We start from the raw sequence: 23051 nt of genomic DNA, 5'->3' as shown, positions 1-23051 counted from the left end.
GGCTCATGCTTACTCGAGCCTCTGGAGCAGTGCCAAGCCTGTTTCTCACGGTTTCTCTCTCACTCTTCTCTCATGTTTAGGAAGATCCCTCCTGCGGCAGATAGCCCCATGCCCTCGCCAGCAGCCCACACCTCCACCCCCGTTCCAGCATCCGTTTTACAGCCTTTCAGCAACCCCAGTGCTGTGTATCTTCCTTCAGCCCCCATCAGCTCGAGACTCACCTCTTCTTACATAATGACATCAGCCATGCTCTCAAACGCAGCTTTTGTGGCGTCGCCGGACCCGAGCGCCCTCATGTCACACACCACAGCTTTCCCCCATGTGGCTGCAACCCTCAGCATCATGGACTCAACCTTCAAGGCCCCATCCGCCGTGTCCCCGATACCAGCCGCCATCCCTTCCCCATCCCACAAGCCATCCAAAACCAAAACCAGCAAATCCTCAAAAGTCAAAGACCTGTCCGCCCGTAGCGACGAGTCTCCAAGTAACAAAAAGAGGAAGCCGCAGCCTTCGACTTCCTCCTCCTCCTCCTCATTATCCTTGCAGACATCCCTCTCGTCTCCATTATCAGGGCCCCACAAAAAGAACTGTGTGTTGAATGCCAGTTCAGCTTTGAACTCCTATCAGGCGGCCCCTCCCTATAACAGTCTGTCTGTGCACAACTCCAACAATGGGGTGAGCCCACTCAGTGCCAAACTGGAGCCCTCAGGACGGACCTCGCTGCCCAGTGGCCCCGCGGACATAGTGAGACACGTGGGCTCGGTGGGCGGCAGCAGTGACTCCTGTCCCCTCTCTGTGCCCTCCCTTGCAGGGGACCTCTCTCTGGCCTCACACAATGCCGTGTCTTCGCTGCCCCTCTCTTTTGACAAATCAGAAGGAAAAAAGCGTAAGAACTCGAGTTCTAGTAGCAAAGCCTGTAAAATCACTAAAATGCCTGGTATGAATAGCGTTCACAAAAAGAACCCACCCGGCCTTCTCGCACCGGTGCCCGATCCCGTTAACAGCACCTCCTCTCGGCAGGTAAGGGATCCGTGTTTCCAGGGGCCTCCCGGCGCTGCCTTCACGGGCTCTGGGGGGGCAGAGGGAGCTGGGCAGCGCCCCTGCTCAGCCAGGTAGCTCAGGTAACAGAGCAGCCTCCGTTCCGAGAACCGAGTAGTTGAGTACTTTGCCGCTGCGTGCTAAGTAAGCTGTCGCGAGCGAGCGCTGCGCGCATGTCACTTACTTTAAACCTCACCACCCAGCGCAGTCGGTGCAATTGTCAGCACCACTCTACAGATGGGGACGCTGAGGCACAGGGAGAGTCTGAGCTCCCCCTCCTCTTCTGTCGCTTTTGGATCTTGAGTTTTGAGCACAATTTCATTACATCTGGTCTATGGGAATCCCCTCCGTGAGAGCCCGAGGCCCAGGCAGGTCCAGTGATGACCCGGGCCACCTGGGCTATGGTAGGCGGTGCTACTGCCTCCCGGGGTGACTGACCGTCCCCACTCTTCCAGGCAACCTCGGCCCCACCTCCTCCTATGATAAAACTGCATCTCACACCTATAGGCACAGAAGGGTCCGATGCCACCTGCAAATAGGGTGTGTTGTGAGGAAGTCTGGGAAAGTGGGGCGTGGTCTGAGAAGAGCCCAAGACCGGCCGTCCTCAAATCTGATCTTTTCCCCCAGGCGGGGGAGCTACTTAGCAAATGCCCACCCCCTCCAGACTCTGCTAGGAGAGGGCAGAGGTGGTGGGAGGGCCCATCCTGAGCCTGAGCCCCACCGGGGCAGCAGGGCGAACAGGGGGCTACAGCTGCCCACATTTAGAATGAAGTGGGCCGGACCCTAAGGCCAGCCCTGTCTAGGGAAGAGGACTATGGAGGGATGAGAGGCAGTTAAACAGATGTTTTAATTTTTATGTCATCTTTATATGAGACTTGTTACAACCTCACAAAGAGAACATCTGGGGGGGGTTCACAAATCACAGGTAAACACCTGAGAAACCGCACGTTTGGATCTCGGGGGCCAGACAGGCTGCACACTGAGACCAAGGGGAGACAAGGGGAGATGTAGGTCCTCCCACTAGAGCCCTGTGGCTGCAGCAGATGCGCCACCATCTGACCCCCCCCCCCGCCCCCAATTCCAGGGGTGCAGAGGAAAGGGGCTGGCACCCACAGACTAAGCTGCTGGTCCGGGCCACCTCCAGGCCTCAGGATGAAGGGTAGAACCAGGACTTTCTAAACTTGAACTTGCACAGGCAGCCCCTGGGGGTCTTATGAACCTGCAGACTCTTTGTCAACAGGTCTGGGGTGCCACTCTCTGGCTTACAGGCCACACCCTGAGCAACAAGGCTATAGTGTCACCCATTTTATTTTTAAAAGTTTTTATTTATTTATATATTTATTTTGAAAGAGAGAGAGAGCCGGGGAGGGTCAGTGAGAGAGAAAGAGAGAATCCCAAGGAGGCTCCGTGCTGTCAGCGCAACACCCAGTGTGGGACTCAAACTCATGAACCGTGAGATCACGACCCGAGCCAAAATCAAAAGTCAGGCACTTAACCGACTGAGCCACCCAGGTGCACCTAGTGTCACCCACTTTATATAAAGTTCTAGCCGCTAACACTTACTTCTGGGATGGGCTCTGTTCCAAGCACTTCAGATATATTAATTCCTTTCATTGTTACCTGTTATTACCCCCATTTTACAAATGAGTAAACCGAGGCACAGGAAGGTTAAACAATGTGCCCAAAGTCACACAGCAAGGAAATAGTAGGGCTGAGATTTAAACCTAGGCAATTTTACTCTGGAGTCTAGACTCTTAACCCCCATGCCTCTGTGTTAATGTTGCCCTGTTTGTTCTTGGGTCAGCAGGACTCTATGAAATATTTAGTAAACACAATGAATTAGTCAAAAATGAATGAATGAAAAAGTTTAGTAAACACAATGCATTAGTCCTGAAAGGAGCAGACGAGCCTCCAGCAGAGTATTTATCAGGAGGGAAATCAAAAAAGCAGATTACTTGAACAGCTGCCTTGGTCTAGCCAGCACTGGCTCCCTAATGCAGGCAATACTTGCCTGGGTGCTTGTCACCAGGCCATTAAGAAAAGGCTTTGTCCAGGGGCACCTGGGTGGCTCAGTCGATTAAGCATCTGACTTCAGCTCAGGTCATGATCCCATGTTTTGTGAGTTGAAGCCCCGCATCGGGCTCTGTCCTGACAGCTCAGAGCCTGGAGCCTGCTTCAAATTCTGTGTCTCCCTCTCTCTCTGCCCCTCCTCTGCTCATGGTTTGTCTCTCTGTCTCTCAAAATAAATAAATGTTAAAAAAAAATTTTTTTTTTTTAAAGAAAGAAAGAAAAGGCTTTGTCCAGGGTCACCACTGGTGATTTCCAAGTGTTGGGGAAAGGCCTTTGCAATCAGTGTTGATCCCGTTAGGAGACTGGAGAAGCATAACATAGGTTGAGAAATTCAAGGTATGGGCTTTGGGAACCAAATAGGGCTCTCTTAAATTGTATCTGGGAAGCATAAGACCAGAATTGCCACAGAGATATTAAATTGAACCAAAACAAGACTGCCAGTGTAAGGCAAACATCTTTATGCAAAGGTGAGTTAACGTAGAGGACGATGCTCTCTATAGGTCTCTATAGGCTCCAGGAGGAGCTGCCTGCCAGAAGGGTAATCACCTGAGGAACCAGCTCCCCAGATGCCCAGGACGGTCACAGAGAAAGGGAAGGAGCCCCATAGCCACACCCACCTGCCCCCAGAGCCATTTGCCTTGTTTTCTGAAGAATAGCAAGGTGTTGGCTATGTCTTCTGGCCAAGAAAACTGACCCAGAAAAAGATGCAGGCTTTTATCCTGAGCTAGTCCAAGGGAATCTGAGCCGGAAACCAGATGGGTCTGGGACTGCTCTGCGAGGTCACGGATGGAAAAGCTGGGGCCTCTGCAGGGTTAAATGCCCCCCCAGGAGGGGCCGGGCCTCTTGCCAGATGCCTTTATCCTCACCCCCTGAAACTCACGGTCTACATCTGGGAAGCAGAATGAAGAGTTCCCCTCCATTCTGCTTTCTCTCTGGGACGGGAAGGGTGTCAGCAAGATGCCCCCCAAGGCATTTTCATCTCCTCTGCCATCTGAGATGGAAACACTAGCCATGCACCGCTCGGAGGGAGGGATGGCACTCTTGTACCCCGGGCGGCGCAGGGTCCCGGGAGTCTTTCACAGGCTGGCGGATCTGAGTGGGCCTCGCTGGTGTCTTTCAGGTTGGGAAAAATAGCAGCCTACCTTTGTCACAGTCCAGTCCTTCAAGCATATCCAGCCCAGGACACAGCCGACAGGTAAGGTACTGAGGGGGACGTGCACAGGGTCACCAACGCAGAGGCATGGGCAGTGGGGCAGACCCTAGCTCGAATCTCTGCTCCAGCTAAGAACAAAGCTTCCTGGCTTCCAAAGCTAGGCCTTCTGGTTAGTAGCTGTGTGCCCTTGGTCGAGTTACTTAACTTCTCTGTGCTTTAGTTTCCTCACCCATAAGGGGATCATAATGGCCCCCACCTCCTGTGGCTTTTGTGAAGATTAATCTATTCACCTAAAGCCTCTAGAAAATGCCTAACACATAGCACACTAGTATGAGCCCCGATTTTTATTAGCAGCTGTGTGATATTAGGCAGAGTAACTTCTCTGGGTCTCAGTGTTTCCATCTGTTAAATAGCAAAGGTGATGCCTACCTCCTAACGTTGTTGAGAAAATTAATGGTTTTGACTGCAGGGCCTCGCTAGGGACACCCATCAGTCAGTTCTCTCTCAAGGCCTCTGGTGAACTGTAGCTACTGTTCAAGATGTGGTTTCCTGGTGGGAACATCCAGGGTAGATGCAGCAGTTTTTACAAATTCGAGGTGTGAGAGTAGTCAGTGTACAAATGATTTGCTACGAGGGACTGTGCGTGCCCCTGGGGGAAGCCAGGGTGGGTAGGGGATGGGGGTTTGTAGGTTACATGTGACTGTAAAAAATAAACGTATGGTGGTGTTATGTTGTCTTCAACGGGCTACAGGTTTTGTAGAGAACAAATTGCAATGTGTTTGTCTGCATTTCGGCCTTTGAGGTCTCCCCACAGATGTCAGGGTGGTGTGTGGGTGAAGATTATAGGAAAACCGTTTTTGTATCCCTAGATCAAGGAGCGCGTCTCCATCATTTTGGGTCACTTTGTGCCTGAGCACCTGAAGCCTATCCTCTGTGGGGGGTAGGTGGGGGCAGGGGTCTGGGCCCTGGCAACCTGCCTCTGATCTTGACAAGCCTCCTGCACGGGTTGCTGGGTCCACCCAGAGGCCACACGGTCACCCTTAACAAATGTAATAATAATCAAATAGCCACCGTTTGTGGTGGCTTTTTCTGCAGGTGCCGCGCTGAGCCCTTTACATATATATAGACCTGTTAGCAACCCTGTGAAGGACCAGTGATGAGCCTCATGTTACAGATTGGAGATACCCGGGGGAAGAGGCTAAGTAACTTGAACCCAAAGCCTCTATGTTAATCCAACACTACACTTCTTCCTTAGATAATTCTCCGTGTGGTGCACAGGTTAGATAGGAAAAGGTAAATGAACAGAGGCCAAAAAAAAAAAAAAAAAAAGACTGGTCAATTATTGCAGTTCTCTCTCTGGGAAGGGAACCACACCCCCACCCCACCACATGCATGTCCACGGGGTTTGCCCCTGTGTTTTCCCCCAAGCTAGGATCTTTGTGGCCACCTCACATGCCCCTCCTTTGCTCATTTGCCTCGTTTCTTTGCCCAAGGCAAGAGGTGGGACGGTTGCCTTAAGGGTCACGCCAGACGGAGAAAGCGGAGGCTCCGTTCTTGAGTTCTTGTGGGTAATCCCCAGTGTGTGGTTTCTACACAAGCTTTTCTTTTCTTTCCTAGAAGACCACCAACAGAACGGGCAGGATCAGGACTCTTCCGTAACAAGACTGTGAAGCCACTTCCAAACCAATGCCTGGCCACCCGGGGCTGAGGCGGGAGGAGGAGGGAGGGGTGTGCGCAGCCGGGGAGAGTCTGTTTCCTGTGCCGGCGGGTGGCTCTGGCCTTTCTTCTTCCTTTTTTAATTGACCGGTTTTTAGTTCCGAAGAGAAAGCAAAAGGCAAAAGAACGTGAATTTAAGATTCACAGAAAACAGTACCAGTGTTTTGTTTCGGTTCCTTCATTTGCCACGTGTACGCGTTCTTCCAAGTTCGGGGTCGGCCCTCTATAGCTTCCGATGCTGCTACCGCACCATCCTTTTGCTCCAGCCAGGAGAGCAGACGCTGCAAGTGTCAGTTCCTGGTTGGCGTTGTCTGAAACTCTTGAACTTGAGCACACGCCGTGCTCCTTCCCTCGACCTCTCCCACCTGTCCCTTCCATCCCCTCCCACCTGCCGCTCACGGGGTCCCCACTGGCCTTCGGGAAGGGGCTGGCTCTCACGAGCTCCCCTCTGGACAGCGTGCTGGGGGAGGGGCTTTGCTGGGAAACAGCCTGTGTCTCTGCCGAGAGCGGAGAGCTGCGGGGCCGGGCTGAGCGCCCCCAGCAGGTTCCTGCGCTGCACCAGCACCGTAGGAGCCCGACGCTGTGGGCAAGTTGGAGAAAAGTGGCCACTGAACTATGTCGTTTACCCAATACCACTGTCCAGCTGTGCAGCTCAGAGAGGATATACTGGGTCAGGAACAGGGGCTGGAATGGGCCTGGAAGGTGACAGGAAGCAGAGCGTATGGGTAGGGGAAGATATCCCTCAAAAGACCGAGGAAACTGGGTGACTGATCATCGGAGCTTGTTAGGAATCCACGCTGCCAAATCCCTTCCCGGGTGCCGTGCACAAGGGCCCCAAAGCTGGGTGAGCCAGAGAAGGAGGAATCCCAGGGAAAAGGCACGAGACCCCAGTGCCCACAGCGATGGAGGTTCCTAAGCTGCCCTCCGGGGCCAGGCAAGAGGAGAAAACGCAAGGGTGGGGGTGCAGGAAGGGTCTGAGGGAAAGCTTCCGTGGAGGGTTAAGTATCCAACGCCTGGTGAGAATAAATACTAGCACTGCCCGCGCCCCTCCGTGCCCTGGGCCCCAGGGTCCCGTGCAATCAGCATTCCCATAGATCAGCTTATACTAGGTTATCACCAGCCCCGACTCACAGCACCCCCACCCCCAGAAAGGCATAGTAAGCCCAGCCACCGCCTAATGAGGAAGAGCCGTTTGGAAGAGAGGGAAGAAAGAAGCCAGAGCCCTGCAGCTACAAAACTGTTCACACTGGAGTTTTGAAAGAAGTAGCAATACGATTAGCTCTAAGAGGGAATCATAATCAGGAATTCACAATATGACATAGGCATCCTGCGCTATTAATCGTGAAACTTTGCGGACGAGCTAATAGCAAGAGATCCTAGGAAGTTTTGCTTCATCCCTAAATCAGAAATGAATGCCAGTTTTACAGCTGGGCCCAAACCCTCATCCCGGCCCTCAAGTTTCCCTTTTCTGCCCCATCCCCTCAACCCAAAGATCAGACTACTGTTAAGTTTCACCACATTAGATTTTGGGAAGACGGGAAGCAAACGGAGTGATTTGTATCAATGGAATTGCACTGACAGTGTTTCTTATAGGATTCCTAAAATTTTTAATATAAAGTGAAGATTTTTTTAAAAATCAGGAGTTGACATTAGGTACCAGGACATTAGTTCAGACGATTTCATTTTTATTTCTACAGTGTTAAAAGTGCACTTATATGCTGGTTTATTTACGTCTTGGGAAAAAGAGACTGCAAATTGAAGGGAAGATGGTTACTCTTTCTTTTTTAAAAAAAAAAAGTTAAGGCAGATTTTAAGACTTATAAATGTTTAAGAAATTATAAACAGGTTAGACCCTTTGGAAAAAAGTTTAGAAGATATTCTTAAAGTAAATTTTTATAGTGTTAATTTTGTAATAATTTATGTTTTACTATATTACAGAGCTAACTGACCAGAATAGTTTCAGAAACAATATGAAACGTAGGAAAGTTTAAGCAATGTTTATATTTTTAAAATGTTCTTTGAATTATGTTTTTATTGTACATTTATTCCAACTGAAAAGTATGTACATATCTTTGTTATTTTTGCACAACTTTTGTCTTGTTCGGTTTTAAGAAGTCTGTTGGTTTTTTTTTGTTTTGTTTATAATTTATTTTAAGTTGTAAAAACTTGCAGGAGTAACAAAAAACAAAAAAAAAAATCTCAGCAACAAAATAACCCTCTGAGTTATAAACTCTTACACTCGAAGAGGGAAAACAAAGGTTGAGAGATTAAGTGGCTGCTTCTGAGAAATAATGTCTCGACAGGGACTAACGGAGCAATTCAATAGGTTTCGATGTGTGAGCTGTCTCCATCTGGAATTGCAAGCTGGAATAAAGAGGCCCCCCACCGATGCTGCTTACTTGGTGAAAGACTGGCTCTGACCAAGGTGAGGACATTGCTGGAAAACTGAGCAAAAAAGGGAAAACCCACGGTGTTTCTTCCTTCACAATCAACCACAGGTTTACTTTATAACGATGTATTAAAAACTCACAGCTTGAAAAGTGGAATGCAAATAAAAGGTTTTCTTTGGGTTTGTTTTAATGGAGTTCAACTGGACCAGCCTATTAAGCATTATTAGGGTGATCTCCTTTGGGTACTTCTGCTCATCCCCCCCAACCCCTCCCTTCCCAGCCCCTTGACTGCACACACACACACACACACACACACACACACATCACCACCACCTCCACCCCACCCCCCATCTACCTGAAGATCTCGTGACTTGTCGCCAGCCATAGAGGCTCGAAAGCTCTGGTTGTTAAGCATAACACAATGCATAGACCTGTCAGCCATAAAAAAAAAGCGACTTGGATAACTTGTATGCCTTCTTTTGTATCAATGTACCAATTGTAAATAATGCTGATCAACTTTGTAGAGAATAGTTTCTACAGCATATTCTATTATTGCTGATTCTCAGTGAACTCTTGTTTTCAAAAAGGAAAAAAAGAAATTTTCTATTTACACCTTATATTTTGTTATGCCGTCGGCCCATGGCACTTTAACAAAACTCTGTGGGTTTCACGTAGCTGGTCAGTCATGGGGTATATTCAATAACTGTTGTTGCACAGACAAGAATTTGCACCTGCTCATTTGTCCTTTCCTACTACCGATTTTTAGAACCTTTTCCAGAAGAATTTTGGAGAAAGCATGTCCAAACATTCTAAACAAATGCCACACTTGTGGAGTGGGTTTCTTTTCTACGATCCATATTTTGTAACACTAAGTATTTTCCTTCTTTGTCCCATACCTTTACATATTAGCACTACCAGATAGAATTCATTCCATGCCTGTGATATTGTAAGCAGAATAAATGTCTAAAGTAGGTGTAAATAGTAAATTCTATGGCTTACAGTTTTAAAAGGAAAGAACAAACACGTATCTATTGATACTGCCATGGTTTCAGCACCAGGCCTGGAGACATTCTCCAGTGAGCGATTGTAATTTTTTTTTTTTTTTTTTGCTTTTTTTTTTTTGTAACATGGCTTTGTAAATAAAATAATTTATATGTTTGTAAAACAAAGTCTTCGGGTTTTCATAAAATTTAGATGTTTGTCATTTCTTTTTTCTTTTGGATGAAAGTGCTCCCACCTGATGAGCGTTCCTGCTAAAATACACATTTGCTAGAAGAGAGGGAATTCATTCAACACATGTTTATGGAGCATCTTGTCGTGGCTGCCCCTGAGCTAGGCGCTCTGTGTTCAGCGAAGAGAAACAGACACAGTCCCAGCTGCTTTCTGGAAGCAACCCAGTGGGGAAGACAGTAAATAAATAAACACATGATCAAATGTGTAATTACAGATTGTGGCAAATGCCGTGGTGGAAAAGATCGAGTTCTGTGAGAGAAAAGAACAGGAGAAGCCAATGTAAAATTGGGGGGGGGGTGCTATCAGGGAGTCCTCCCTGAGGAAGTGAGCTGAAGGCACAGAGTGTGGGGGACAGAATCCCAGGCAGAGATGGTCCAAGGTTAGGAAAAACTTGCAAGTTCTTGAGGAATCTTAAGGAGCCTAAGGAAGATCCACTGTGGATGGAGCAGAGGGAGAAAGATGGACAGAAGGCAGGGCAAGGTCACACACAGTCTGGATTTCATGCTCAGTTCAATGGGAATCCTTTGAAGGACTTTAAGTAGAGACACAGCAGAATCTGCTAAGAGTACTGGCTGCTGTATGGAGAATCACTCAGAAGCTATTTCAAGAGACCAGGTAGATATGTCGTGTGGTCTCAGGATGGTGACAGTAGAGATAAAGAGAAGTGAATGGAATCGAGATATAGCTTGCATATTAAATTGACAAGATTTGCTTAGGAACTGGATCTGAGAGTAGGGAAAAATGACTCCCAGGTTGGTGGGAGCAATCGTGTTGGGTGGAGAGGGCTGCCATTTCTTCAGATGTGGAAACCAGAGGAGTTTTCTAGAGGGCAGGCAGGAGGAGTGTTTGGTGAAGCTCAGAAGTCCTGTTTTGTGCATGTGTGTTGGCTCATAAATGGTGTCACCGGAACACTGAGGCTGCTGTGTCAAGGAGGCATGGGATACACATGACTGAAACTCTCAGCAGCTCCACACTGGAGGCACCAGTTCGAGAACCTTCAGTATGTGGAGGATATTTAGAGCCACAGGTGTGAGTGGGATTTACTTGAGAGAATATAGAGCAGGGAGAGTACACATTTAGAGGTTAAGTGGAAGCAGAAAACTAGCAAAGAACCCTGAGATAAAGCATTCACAAAGAGAAGAGAGAACCCAACAAGAAGTGGTTCTCTGGAAGCCAGGACCATAAGATGCTCCAAGAAGGAACAGTCAGCTGAGTCAAATACTGCTGCAAAATGGAAGATGGAGATGGTATGGTGTTTGGAATTCTGCAACATGGAGTTCGTTGGTCATTAGTTTCCTAGGGCCGCCATTACAAATTACCACCATGTGGTGGTTTAAGGCAGCATAAATTTATTCTCAGAGTTCTGGAGACCGGAAGTCCCAAATCAAGCAAAGGTGCCCTTCCTTTGAAAGCTCTAGAGGGGAATCTTTCCAGGCTTCTTCCAGATTCTGTTGACTGCTAGTAGTCTGTGGCATTCCTTGGCTTATAAACACATCACTCTCCTCTCCACCTCCATTTTCACACGGCCTTATCTCCTAGGTCTCTCCCATGTCCCAAATCTCCCCCTGCCTTTCTCTTGTAAGGGCATTTGTCATTGGACTTGGGGCCCACCCTAAGTCCTGGATGATCTCATCTCCAGATCTTAATTACATCTTTTTCCAAATAGGTTCACATTCACAGTTTCAGGGGTTAGGACTCAAATATCTTTTGGGGGGGTTACCATTCAACCCAGTACAGTGACCTTAGCAAAGCAAGTGTGATGGGGGGGTAGGGGCCACAGCCAGCCTGGAGTGGTTTGAAGGAAATTCAGATATGTACGCAGATCTTAAGGAGATTTAGAAGGCTCAACAGAGTGTTTGGATTGTGTTTCTTTTTGTTCGTTTTGATTTTTAAAGGAGAAAAGACAAGATTATGATTCATATGCTGGTAAGACTGGGACAGTAGGGGAGGGGAAAAGCTGAAGAAACAGGGGGTGATTAAAAAAGAGAGCAGGAGCACCTGGGTGGCTCAGACGGTTAATCATTTGACTCTTTGACTCAGATCATGATCTCAGGGTCATGAGATCGAGCCTAGCATTGGGCCCTGTGCTGACATCGGGGAGCATGCTTGGGATTCTCTCTCTCTCTCTCTCTCTCTTCTTCCCCCTCTCCCCCTTCCTCCCCCTTTCCCCCACTTGTGTTCACACTCTCTCTCTCAAAATAAATAAACTTTAAAAAAATAAGTGGGGGTGGGGGATGCCTGGGAAGCTCAGTCAGTTGAGCGGCTTAGGTCATGATCTCCGGTTTGTGAGTAGAAGCCCCACATCGGGCTCTCTCCTGTCAGTGCAAAGCCCACTTCAGATGCTCTTTCTCTCTCTCTGCCCCTCCCCCACTCTCTCGCTCTCTCAAAAATAAACATTTTTTTTTAAGGGGGGGAAGCTTTGAGAAGGCAAGAGGGAAGTGAACCCAACACATGTGTTTGTAGTGTTAAAAGAGAAACTGAGACCTATTTAAAAGCTTTAGGGGTTGGGGCGCCTGGGTGGCGCAGTCGGTTAAGCGTCCGACTTCAGCCAGGTCACGATCTCACGGTCCGTGAGTTCGAGCCCCGCGTCAGGCTCTGGGCTGATGGCTCAGAGCCTGGAGCCTGTTTCAGATTCTGTGTCTCCCTCTCTCTCTGCCCCTCCCCCGTTCATGCTCTGTCTCTCTCTGTCCCAAAAATAAATAAACGTTTAAAAATAATAATAATAATTAAAAAAATAAATAAAAGCTTTAAGGGTTTAGGGGCACCTGGGTGGCTCAGTCTGTTAAGCATCCAACTTCGGCTCAGGTCATGGACTCACAGTCTATGGGTTCGAGCCCTGCAGCAGGCTCTGTGCTGACAGCTCAGAGCCTGGAGCCTGCTTCAGATTCTGTGTCTCCCTCTTTCTGTGTCTCTCTGTCTCTGTCTCTCTCTCTCAAAAAAAAAAAAAATGAATCAACATTAAGAAAAAAAATTTTTTTTTAACTTGAAGAGTTTATATGAGCAAAAATGGATTTGAATGAGGCAGCACCAGACAGAAAGGAGCTGGGAGCACTCCACCAACAGGAGCTCAAGAAGAGACTTAACAGGGAAAAGGTGGAAGGGAAGGAAGTTTTGTGATTGGTTGTCCTTAGTGGCATTTACAGGCCCATATTTTGGGTTGCTTACTACCTAGACCACCAGGGCCTTAGAGCCACCTCAGTCTAATTGTTTAATTAACAGAACGTTAGGTAGAGGGGCACTCCCTCCAGGGCAGTGGGGAAGAAGTCACCTTGTAGATTGGCTGTTGGGAAGACAGGAAACATCTAATGGCTTCCATTTTCTCAGTGACAATGGGGCAAGGTGAGTGTGTCTGAGAGCTTGGGACACGTGTGAAGAAAGAATTAAGTAATGACTAGTGAAAGCAGAATGCCCCAGTGTTGAGAGCACATTTGAGATTCATTATCAAAGCAGAGTCCTGGCCTGGAGAAGACAGTCTTGGAGAGTGGTTTGAGCACACTAAGGGCAGGGCAGGGCCATTGGAGCTCCAAAGCAAACTAAGGCAAATTTCTTAGGATTCTGCCTCAGGCCCAAGTGAATGTTTTCACTGTTATGCAGAGAAGAAAGCCAGGGAAGCAGATTTGAAACTTGGCACATAGTAAGCACCTTGCAAATCAATGTTTGTACAATTCGATTATCCACAGTTATAAAACCTCAGTGTGTGGCTTCACTAAGGACATCATATCTCCATTTGTTCTGAGCTCTGCCCATGACTGGCCACCCATCAATACATTGGCCTGGGTGACTTTTAATTCCTTTTTTTTTCTTTAAGATTTTATTTTTAAGCCATCTCCACACCCAACATGGGGCTCTCGAACTCACAACCCCAAGATCAAGAGCCGCACGCTCCACTGATTGAGCCAGCCAAGTGCCCCTTTAACAACTCCATTTTGAAATGAGCCTATACATTCTGTGTTTTCCAAACCCAGACTTTTGAGAAGACTGTTTCAATACTAGTCACAGGCCTGGAGAATCAATATGGAAGCCGGAAGTGATCTTAAAGACCCTCTTCTACAGGTGAGGAATTGAGACACAGAGAGGTCAAAGGAGGTACAAAAACCACACAGCTGGTTGATGGGTAAGCCTGTTCTTTCCGCCTACTATTCTTTCCATGGTATCTCACTGCTTCCTATAGAAATAAACCCCACGTACAGACTTTTCCAGAATGGTGTTTTAAAATTCTGTGTGTCTCTTCATTGGCTTATTCAGGTCTCTGGAATTTATTTCACTAAAATATTTTCCTCCTTTTTGATTTTTCCCATTAGGCAATAACTACTTGCCCGATGGATTATTTCTTGTTTTCTGATCAGGTTGGGATTAGTCCCCAGCAGCAGGCTTTATATATTCATTACACATTCATGTTTCTGAGCAAAGTTCCCAGAAATGTATTTTAATAAGTGTGTTTTCTATTCATTACATCCTCATAAGCCATTCACCTAGAAAAGTAAATGGAGAAAGCACAAAGAAGCTGAATGCCTCAAAAACTAAATCAGTCCCACAAAAGTCTGAGTCAGTACGGAATCACTTGGGAAGCTTGCCAACAACTCGGCAGTGTTGCATTTATTGTGACATTTCAAAACACAGATCTAATCTAAGGTCATTAATATAGGAAAAATTCTCTCAATTTAAGAAATTTTTGGAACTTTTCTGGAATTTACTTTCACCTTCAAATATTTCAGTAAATGTCTAATCCAAACAAACATCATCACAAAAGCATTTGCTTCCTCTGAGACCTGAGCAGGCACTGTGGAAGCTGCTAGAAAAATAGGAGCTTGTGCAGCCTGTATTAGGATTTTCAGCTTCTCTCAACTCCCTTCACTTCCTTATCTGATTTCCTAGCTGGTCTTATCACTCCCCCTCCCCCCCCCCCCCCCCCCACATACACATCTCCCCACTTGCCTGAATAATCCAGACCCCGAGTTGGGGGCTGACAGGGAGAGGATAGCAATTCTGGTACATTATTGGAATGGGGTAAAGGCAGAGCCCATACAGTGAAGGGAAGTAAATGGAAAGGAAACCATGATTCTGGAGCTTTTCTTTTGGAAAAAAATCAGATGCATGTTTTTGGGTTTACAATTTTTGCAAGTCTGTCCAACTCAATAAATTGAGAAAAATTTGACATGGGCTAGATGCACATTGAGTACAGAGAGGATGCCTCCAGAGGCACTCACCTTCAAGCACTTAGAGGATGTTCCCGCCAGGTCTACGCTGAGCCCAGCACTGTTCAACATTTTAATTAATGAATTGGCATTCAAAGTAACCTTGGTGAATTAAAGCCATGAATACCAACAGACGGATTTATAGAATAGCTGTTACCTTTGGGGGGCACAAGGGAGATTTCCGGTGCAGGAAATGTTCTATATCTTGACCTGGGAACTTGTTAAATGAATATAATCATTGGCGAAATATTTATCAGGTTGTATGCTTAAGATTTGTTCATTTCACTGGGCACTTTGAAGTTTAAAAGTTTACACACAGACACAAAAGTAAATGGCAGACTTGGAGGGATAATTGTGTCAGCAGAAAGAAGAAAGTTACAAAGTGATTTAAGGAGAATACTAATGAGAAGCCCATTTTCTCCCCAAATCCCCCAGGCCAGTAGGAGCCATAGAGGAGAGGGTGCAGCTATGGGGTGAAAATGGCAAAAAGGGTTTGAAGATCTCACAGGAGATTGCTGGGCTCCTGGAGCCCCCCTCACCTTCCAAATGCCACCAAGTGACTGCTCTTTCTCTGCCCCCCAACTGGAAACTGAAAGGTTATTTTCTAGGAAAATGGAATGGGATACTGAGATTCGGGAATCAGGGTTACCAGGCTCAGCAGAGAAAGTTAGCTCGGGGTGGAATCGGGGCTAGGACAAAGCATGAGATCCTCTCTTCTCATCCTTAACTGTAGAATTTTAATTTGTTACATTTTGCCTGCATTGCTGTGCTTTGTGGTTTTGTTGTTGTTGTTGTTGTTTTATAAAGTTCATTTATTTTGAGAGAGCTGGCACAAGTGGGGACGGGGCAGAGAAGGAGGGCAAGAGAGAGAATCCCAAGCAGGCTCTGAGCTGTCAGGACTCGAACCCATGAACCGTGCGATCATGACCTGAGCCAAAATCAAGAGTGGGACGCTTGACCGACCGAGCCACCCAGATGCCCCTGCTTTGCTATTTTTAAAATTTAGGTAAGTATAATATCAGAGACCTAAGCAATGATGAAATATATGGGAGCCATTAGGCAATCTCACATTTGTGTTGACCAGAGTGCGGTGTTTGGCTATGGGCTTGGAAGCTTAAAAAGTCTGGAAATAGGACCAGCGAGAAACTAAAAGTGAGCATATATAATTAATTACGACTCCACTTTCTGGAGGTGGTTAAAAATGGAATGCTTGGGGTGGTTTTAAAGGCAATCCTCCCTCATAGGGGACTTCCCCATGGAGATTTTGTGTTGGTAATGCATGTGGGGTGCACCGGCACTCCAGGGCTTCTTCTTTCAAACCATGTAGGTTTCATGTTTGCTTGGACTTCAAGTTTACCTTAAGGGATCCCCTTACAGTCCCAAGGAGCTGTCTTGTTCAATGCCACATGGTTCCTAAAATAATGACAGGCATACAATAGATGTTGTATTAAAAAATTAAGCAGTCAAAGGGCGCCTGGGCGGCTCAGTCGGTTAAGTATCCAACATCTGCTCAGGTCATGATCCCACAGTTCACGAGTTCAAGCCCCAAGTCGGGCTCTGTGCTGACAGCTCAGATCGTGGAGCCTGCTTCAGGTTCTGTGTCTCCCTCTCTCTGCCCCTCCCCCTCCCGAAAATAAATGAAAACATTTTTTTAATTTTAATAAAAAAATGAATTTAAAAAAAACTGCATGGGGTAAAATGGGTATCTCAATTTCAAAAATAACATACAAAGCAATTCTCTATCTTTGTTGTAAAAGCTAGCCCCAGTCTATGGGCTGTGCTCCAAATGCTTCATTCGGAACCTAAAAAATTGTTCCATTTAAATGTAATATCAAGGGTGATTAGGTTGCAGGACAACCTACAAAAGCCCATAGATCCACAGATGTACTTGAAGCCTGACATCAGTGCGGTAGGATTATTTGGGGAAATGCTTTCGCAGTTTCAGCCAGGGAAGACAGGACTGTAGGCCACCTGAGCCTGTCGCAGCCATGAGAGACCACACCCTTTGTTCGACCCCACTAGCTACCAGCTGCCAGGAGAGTAAAGACTTTCAGCCTGCACCCGAGCAGACTCCCAGCTCCAGGCCATACCTCTGTCACTCTAGCAAAAAGAAAATGGCTGAAAGAACAGGGATGCCCAGGGTGCCCGGGTGGCTCAGTTGGTTAAGCATCTGACCCTTGGTTTCGGCTCAGGTCACAATCTCACGGTTTCATGGGTTTGAGCCCCACATCAGGCTCTGTGCCGGCAGCATGGGGCCTGCTTGGGATTCTCTCTCTCCCTCTCTCTGCCTCAAAAAAATAAATTAATTAACTTAAAAAAAATTTTTTAATATAAAAGAACAGGGATCCCCCTGGTGGTGGTAGCAATGACCCTGGTGGTGATGGTGGTAGTAATAGGCGTAAACTATAACATGATTATCTGTTTCCCATCTTTTCTCATTTCATCTTTGTGATAATCCTATCAGATAGGTGAGATTATTCCCCCCATTTTACAGATGAGGAAACCAAACTTTATGGAGGTCAAGAAATTTGGCGAAGATCACACAGCCAGTGAGCAGGCAGCCTTTGAGAGTTTCTACACTTGCATGTTTTGTAAAATCGATTTAAATATGTGCTGGAAAAATGTTTTCAAACATTCCTTAGCATTTTAGCTTTTTTAGGTCAATGAAGAGTGAGGAAGGGCTGGATATGGCCTCTGAGTAGATGGAGCACTGTCTCAGATGACTGAATGTCACCATTTGACAAAGACTGACCTGTAACTTCTGAGACCTGAGCTCCACAGCACCCCGTGTCCCTGCTAAATGACAGGTGCACAGTTAAAACGGGCTCCCGGGCTAGCCCTCCCTAACACAAAGACTAATACGGTGTCACTTTTAGACTGTGTTCTGTTTTTTTAAAAAAAAAAAAAATTCGAAGGGCAGCTGGGTGGCTCAGTTAAGCACCCACATTTTGATTTCGGCTCAGGTCATGATCTCATGCTTAGTGAGTTCAAAGCCTGCATCAGTCTCTGTGCTGACAGTGAGGAGCCTGCTTTTGGAGTCTCTCTCTCTCCCTCTCTCTCTTCCCCTCACCTGCTCATACTCTCTCTCTCTCTCACTCGAAATAAACTTAAAAAAAAAAAAAAAAACCCTCTTAAGATGCATCATCTCACCAGTGAAACAACCTGGTGAAAATAAACTCATCAGGTTCCAAAACTTACATCTGTCTTAGGATTTGCACAAGAACTTTAAGTGTATAGCAAATACACTTTTAGCTCCTCCTACCTTGCCACACAGAACCAAGAGGCTATAGTTTCTTAAAGCTGCAATACAAAATCTGAAATGTTACCCCAAAAAATCCTCCAATAGGAAACTAGGAGGACAGCCGGGGGACATACGTTATGGGACTACTGTGCTTGGTCAAGATTTCCCCCTTCTTCTTTTTTTGCTTAATTTTTAAATATTTATTTTTGAGAGAGAGAGAGAGCATGAGAGAGGGAGGGGCTGAGAGAGTGAGAGAGAGAGAGAGGATCTGAAGGAGGCTCCTCACTAACAGCAGAGAGCACAATGTGCAGCTCGAACCCACAAACCATAAGATCATGACCTGAGCCGAAGTCATACACTCAACCGACTAAGCCACCCAGGCGCCCCATAATTTCCCTTTCTCGTTTTAAAAAGGCTGTTAAGATAATAATAGTAAATACTTATGTAGCACTTAGTACATACCATGTTTAGTACAGGCACCACGTTTTTATTTTATTTTTTTTAATTTTAGAGAGAAAGAGGGGCACCTGGGTGGCTCAGTCGGTTTAAGAGACCGACTTCGGCTCAGGTCATGATCTCACGGTTTGTGAGTTCAAGCCCCGCGTCAGACTCTGTGCTGACAGCTCAGAGCCTGGAGCCTGCTTTGGATTCTGTGTCCCCTAATCTCTCTGCCCCTCCCCTGCTCACACTCTGTCTGTCAGTACTGAATAAAAGTCAATAAATTTTTTTTAGAGAGAGAAAGAAAGCATGATCAGGGGAGAGGGGGAGAGAGAGAGAGAGAGAGAGAGAGAGAGAGAGAGAGAGAGAGAGAATCCCAAGCAGGCTCCACAGTCAGCCGAGAGCCTGAACCCAGGCTCAATCTCATGACCCTGGGATGATGACCTGAGCCGAAGTCGCTCAACCGACTGAGCCACCCAGGTGTCCCCAGGCACCACTTTTTATTTTATTTAAAAAAAAAAAATTTTTTTTTACATTTATTTATTTTTGAGAGACAGAGTGAGACAAAGTGAGAATGGGGGAGAGGCAGAGAGAGAGGGAGACACAGGATCGGAAGCAGGCTCCAGGCTCTGAGCTGTCAGCACAGAGCCTGACGCGGAGCTCGAACCCACAGACCACGAGATCATGACCTGAGTCGAAGTCGGACGCTCAACTGACTGAGCCACCCAGGTGCCCCCAGGCACCACTTTTTAAAATAGCTTTACATAAGTGACTCATTTGGTCCTCAAGACTTCCCCTGTAAGATAGATTAATTATCCCCATTATATCCATGAAAGAAGCTGAGGCAGAGAATTTAGGTGTTTTGCCCAAGATCACGTAGTTATTAATGGTCAGTGGTAACAATGGATTTTAAAGAGAGGTGGTCTGGCTGTAGAGGCCATTACAGTACACTGCCTCACCTATATTTTCTCAGAACAATTACGCTTTATATATTTCCCCCTCTTTTTAACAGCAAGCAAAACTCCCAGCTGAGGCATCTCTGACTTATCCCTGTCTGAAACAGAAAACAGAGAGGGTACCACCCCACAGTCTCTTCTGGCCACTCCTGTCCCCTCCACTTCCCTTTTATACATGCTTCCCAAACATGCACACTACCCTGAGCTATGAATCCCGGGTGGACAGGAGGACTGGGGAGTCTGACGCCAAAGCAGGGCTCCTTATGCTAGCGGTCCACAAATAGGGTGACCAAGTGTTAAGCTGACCTGGGACTTTCCTAGTTTTAGCATTGAAAGTTTCCTAGAATTGTGCTCCCTTCGGCAGCACATCTACTTAAATTGGAAGGATACAGAAAGGTTAGGATGGCCCCTGCGCAATGATGACATACAAATTCATGAAGCTTCCCATATTGGAGGGGGAGGGGGAGGAGGAGGAAGGGGAGGGAGAGGAGGGGGAGGAGGAGGGGGAAAAAGAGGGGGAGGGGGAGAAGGAGGGGGGAAAGGAGAAGAAGGAGAAAGCTTCCCAGAACTGGATCCCTAGCAGTCCTGGGCAAACAAGGAAAGTTGGTCACTCTGAGCTCTAGAACCACCCAGGAAGCTGTTAAAAAGTTGTGCTGCCCTTGACCTCCCTCCACCCCGCCCCATCCCCAGAGCAATTATATCAGACTTCCTGTGGGTAAAAGGACCAACACTGTGTTTGTAAAAGGCTCTCCAGGAGATTCCAGTGTGTGTCCTGGGTTGAGTGTTGTGGAACCGTACCAAACACGAGCTGGGAGCTCCAAGACTCTAGGGCCTCCTGAACAATGTTTCTCAGACTTTCAGCTCCAGCCTCACAGGCTGCCCTAAGGCAGGGTCTCAGTCCTGGCTGTCCACCAGGATCACCTGGGAGGCCTTTAACAGCTACCAATTCAGGAATGTAAAATGGTACAGCCACTTTGGAAAAGAGTTTGGCAGTTTCTCCAAAAATTGCGCTTACCGTATGATACAGACAATTCCACGGCCCTCGCTATTTACCTAAGAGAAATGAAATCACATGTCCACCCAGAGATCTATATCCCAGTGTTCACAGCAGTTCTATTTGCAATAGCTCCAACCTGATAATAACCCAAATGTCTTTCCGCGGGTGAATGGATAAACAAATTGGGGTACATCCATCCCCGGAATCTTTCTCAGCATTTCATTACCTAGCAAGGAATGAAATATTGATGATGGTGATTAATTAAGCCCAAAACGGCCTAAGAGATGGCATCAGCAGAGAATAGCTGACTCCACTAGGTGGCATCTGGACACTTCTCTTTAGCATGACTTCCGCGGGAATTGTAGATCCCAGGCCTTGGCTGCCAGAGGTGTGTTGTGAGAGGGAGCATGGTGCCCATAAAGGTAGTCAGGCTTGTTGGCACAGAAAACAATCAGTGAGACCGGAAGACGTCAGCACGGTCCCATGAGCTCCCAGCCTGACGCCATAGGCAACTGGGAATCAGATCGCTGCATTTCAATGTCAAGGTGCTGGTATCATCTGAGGTTCAAAGAGCAGAGCTAGTTATTCAGGGACTGAGTAACCTGTGGAAAGTAAATGAAGTTCCTAAGGAGAAGACCAAATGTCTGGAGCTTAGAGCAATAAACAGAAATCACGGTCTCCAGTGGACCACCACACAATCTTCTCTCCCTCCATTAAGGAACGTTAATGGAGGCCCCTCCCCGCAACGGGGCCTTTGGCCAGTCAGTCAAAAGATACCATGACCAGCCCCCTCTGTCTTCTGCTTTCCATAACCCTTATCCCCTCCCACAGGAGACCCTCTCTGTTTTAGTCCCCAGCCATTGTCTGGCCTCTGTTGTTCTGAGCCAGAGTCACTCACTCTCTTAAGTGACCACACATCTTTTGGTCAACCCTGAAGGGTCAAGCACTTAGGTGGTCATTATTTTGGGGGGGGGGTGCATAAATTGGGCTTTGCCATTTGTGCCTCACTGTCACCTCCAACAAGGAACATAAAGCAAGTCCCCAAAGGAAGGATCAAAACGTACTGAAGAATAAGAGAGACCACATCAGTAGTTTCAAATTCTCCCCAGAATCCATCAAGAACCAGGGGTCCCAGGCAGCCCTCGGGTCCACAGGCTCCAGAGTAATGCATCTGCTCTGTCAGCTTAGTTCTGTAAGGGCTCCCCAGGCTCCAGTGCATTCCGCCACCGGGATCACTCAGGCTGCCAGCCATGTCTCTGTGAGAAAAATACAACTAAGGGAGCTTAGATAATGGAGCCCTGTCATGTGTGTGAATCCCAATGTGGTGCTCGCCTGAATCTGTTCTACATGTGGGGATTCCACGCATGATGTCTTCAAAGGATTCTGCTGCTAAAGAGTTAGAAAAGCACTCGCCTACATCATCCTGAAATATTCTCCTTCTTAGAGACCAAAGCTGTGTTGCAGATTAGGGCACACAGTTTTCAAGCCATTTCAGTGAAATGACTCCTCCTCCTTCTTGGAACTCCTCCTCCAGACCTTGAAGACAAAGAGCATTGTCCTTCCACTTTGCTCAAGGTTGTGCCAATCTCCCAACCACTGGCTATAAAGTCTCTTTCCCTAGTCCTCCCAGATGCTCAGGGCACAGAATTCTCAAGGTAGGCCCGACCTCTGAAGATTCAATCTCCCACATCCCCAGCACCTTGGCTACCTTCTGTTTCAGACTTGGTTCAGTCTCCTGGCATTGACTTTCTGGTTCCTTGTTCTACTCTCTGTTTTTCAACTGCTTAAAAATTATTGTTATTAAATGCTGATTTAAAATTTTTTTGTTGATGTTTATTATTTTTGAGAGAGAGAGGCAGAATGAAAGCAGGGGAGGGGCAGAGAAGGAGGGAGACAGAATCCAAAGCAGGTTCCAGGCTCTGAGCTGTCAGCACAGAGACTGATGCAGGGCTCAAACCCACAAACCATGAGATCATGACCTGAGCTGAAGTCAGACGCTTAACCGACTGAGCCACCCAGGAGCCCCTAAATGCTGAGTAGATTTTATAACCTATAAAATACATATTAAGTATAAAGAAGCTTAGTCCATTCAGGCAAAGAAAAATCACATTACCATTACCCCTGAAATCCCCAGGATATTCCTCCAAAAACCCATTCCCTTTCCTCTCCCCTCCAAGTCAAACACTATGCTGAATTTTGTGTACAATTCCCTTGCATTTCTTAATAGATTTCCTACATATGTTATAATCTGTAAACAATGTATTGTTTAGTTCTGTATGCTTTTTTAACTTTATATAAATTGATTTTTATACTACATATTCTGAGACAGTAGACAATAAGACACTTTTGAGATCCACCCATATGTTTGCAAGTAGCTACAATGCATTGTTGCAATGCTTTATAGCATTCCATTGTGTAATATACCACAGCTTTTTTAAATCCCATTGTATTCTCTTTTTTTAATGTTTATTTATTTTGTAGAAAGAGAAAGAGAGAGATCATGAGCGAGGAAGGTGCAGAGAAGGGGATAGAGGATCTGAAGCAGGCTCTGCTCTGACAGCAGAGAGCCTAATGCAGGTCTTGAACTTCTCGAACCATGGGATCATGACCTGAGCAGAAGTTAC

General features: G+C 46.8%; 1 protein-coding gene and 1 non-coding gene across 12 annotated transcripts in view; both read left to right on the top strand.

Annotated features, from left to right (window-relative positions):
* The window catches only part of ATXN7L1 (ataxin 7 like 1), a 246879-nt gene extending 238322 nt beyond the window's left edge, over positions 1–8557 (top strand). For 9 of the 11 annotated variants that reach the window (XM_086696922.1, XM_086696923.1, XM_086696920.1 and 6 more), the window contains 3 exons: positions 81–1020; positions 4229–4303; positions 5879–8557. In XM_086696922.1, the coding sequence (XP_086553048.1) occupies positions 81–1020; positions 4229–4303; positions 5879–5920 (1057 nt within the window). In that variant the 3' untranslated portion in view covers positions 5921–8557. The remainder of the gene's footprint in view (positions 1–80; positions 1021–4228; positions 4304–5878) is intronic. The other 2 variants (XM_086696924.1, XM_086696921.1) reach the window with 1 other exon arrangement.
* An 11221-nt stretch (positions 8558–19778) lies between these two features.
* Positions 19779–19884, top strand: LOC147583311 (U6 spliceosomal RNA). The gene has a single exon (XR_015248656.1). It is a non-coding gene; the product is annotated as a U6 spliceosomal RNA (small nuclear RNA).
* Positions 19885–23051: the final 3167 nt, after the last annotated feature.

Source organism: Puma concolor, chromosome A2 (genome assembly GCF_028749965.1).
Source record: "Puma concolor isolate L17-30 chromosome A2, mPumCon1.1.hap2, whole genome shotgun sequence".
NCBI classification, from domain to species: Eukaryota; Metazoa; Chordata; class Mammalia; order Carnivora; family Felidae; genus Puma; species Puma concolor.
This window is presented reverse-complemented; position numbering and strand designations above follow the sequence as displayed.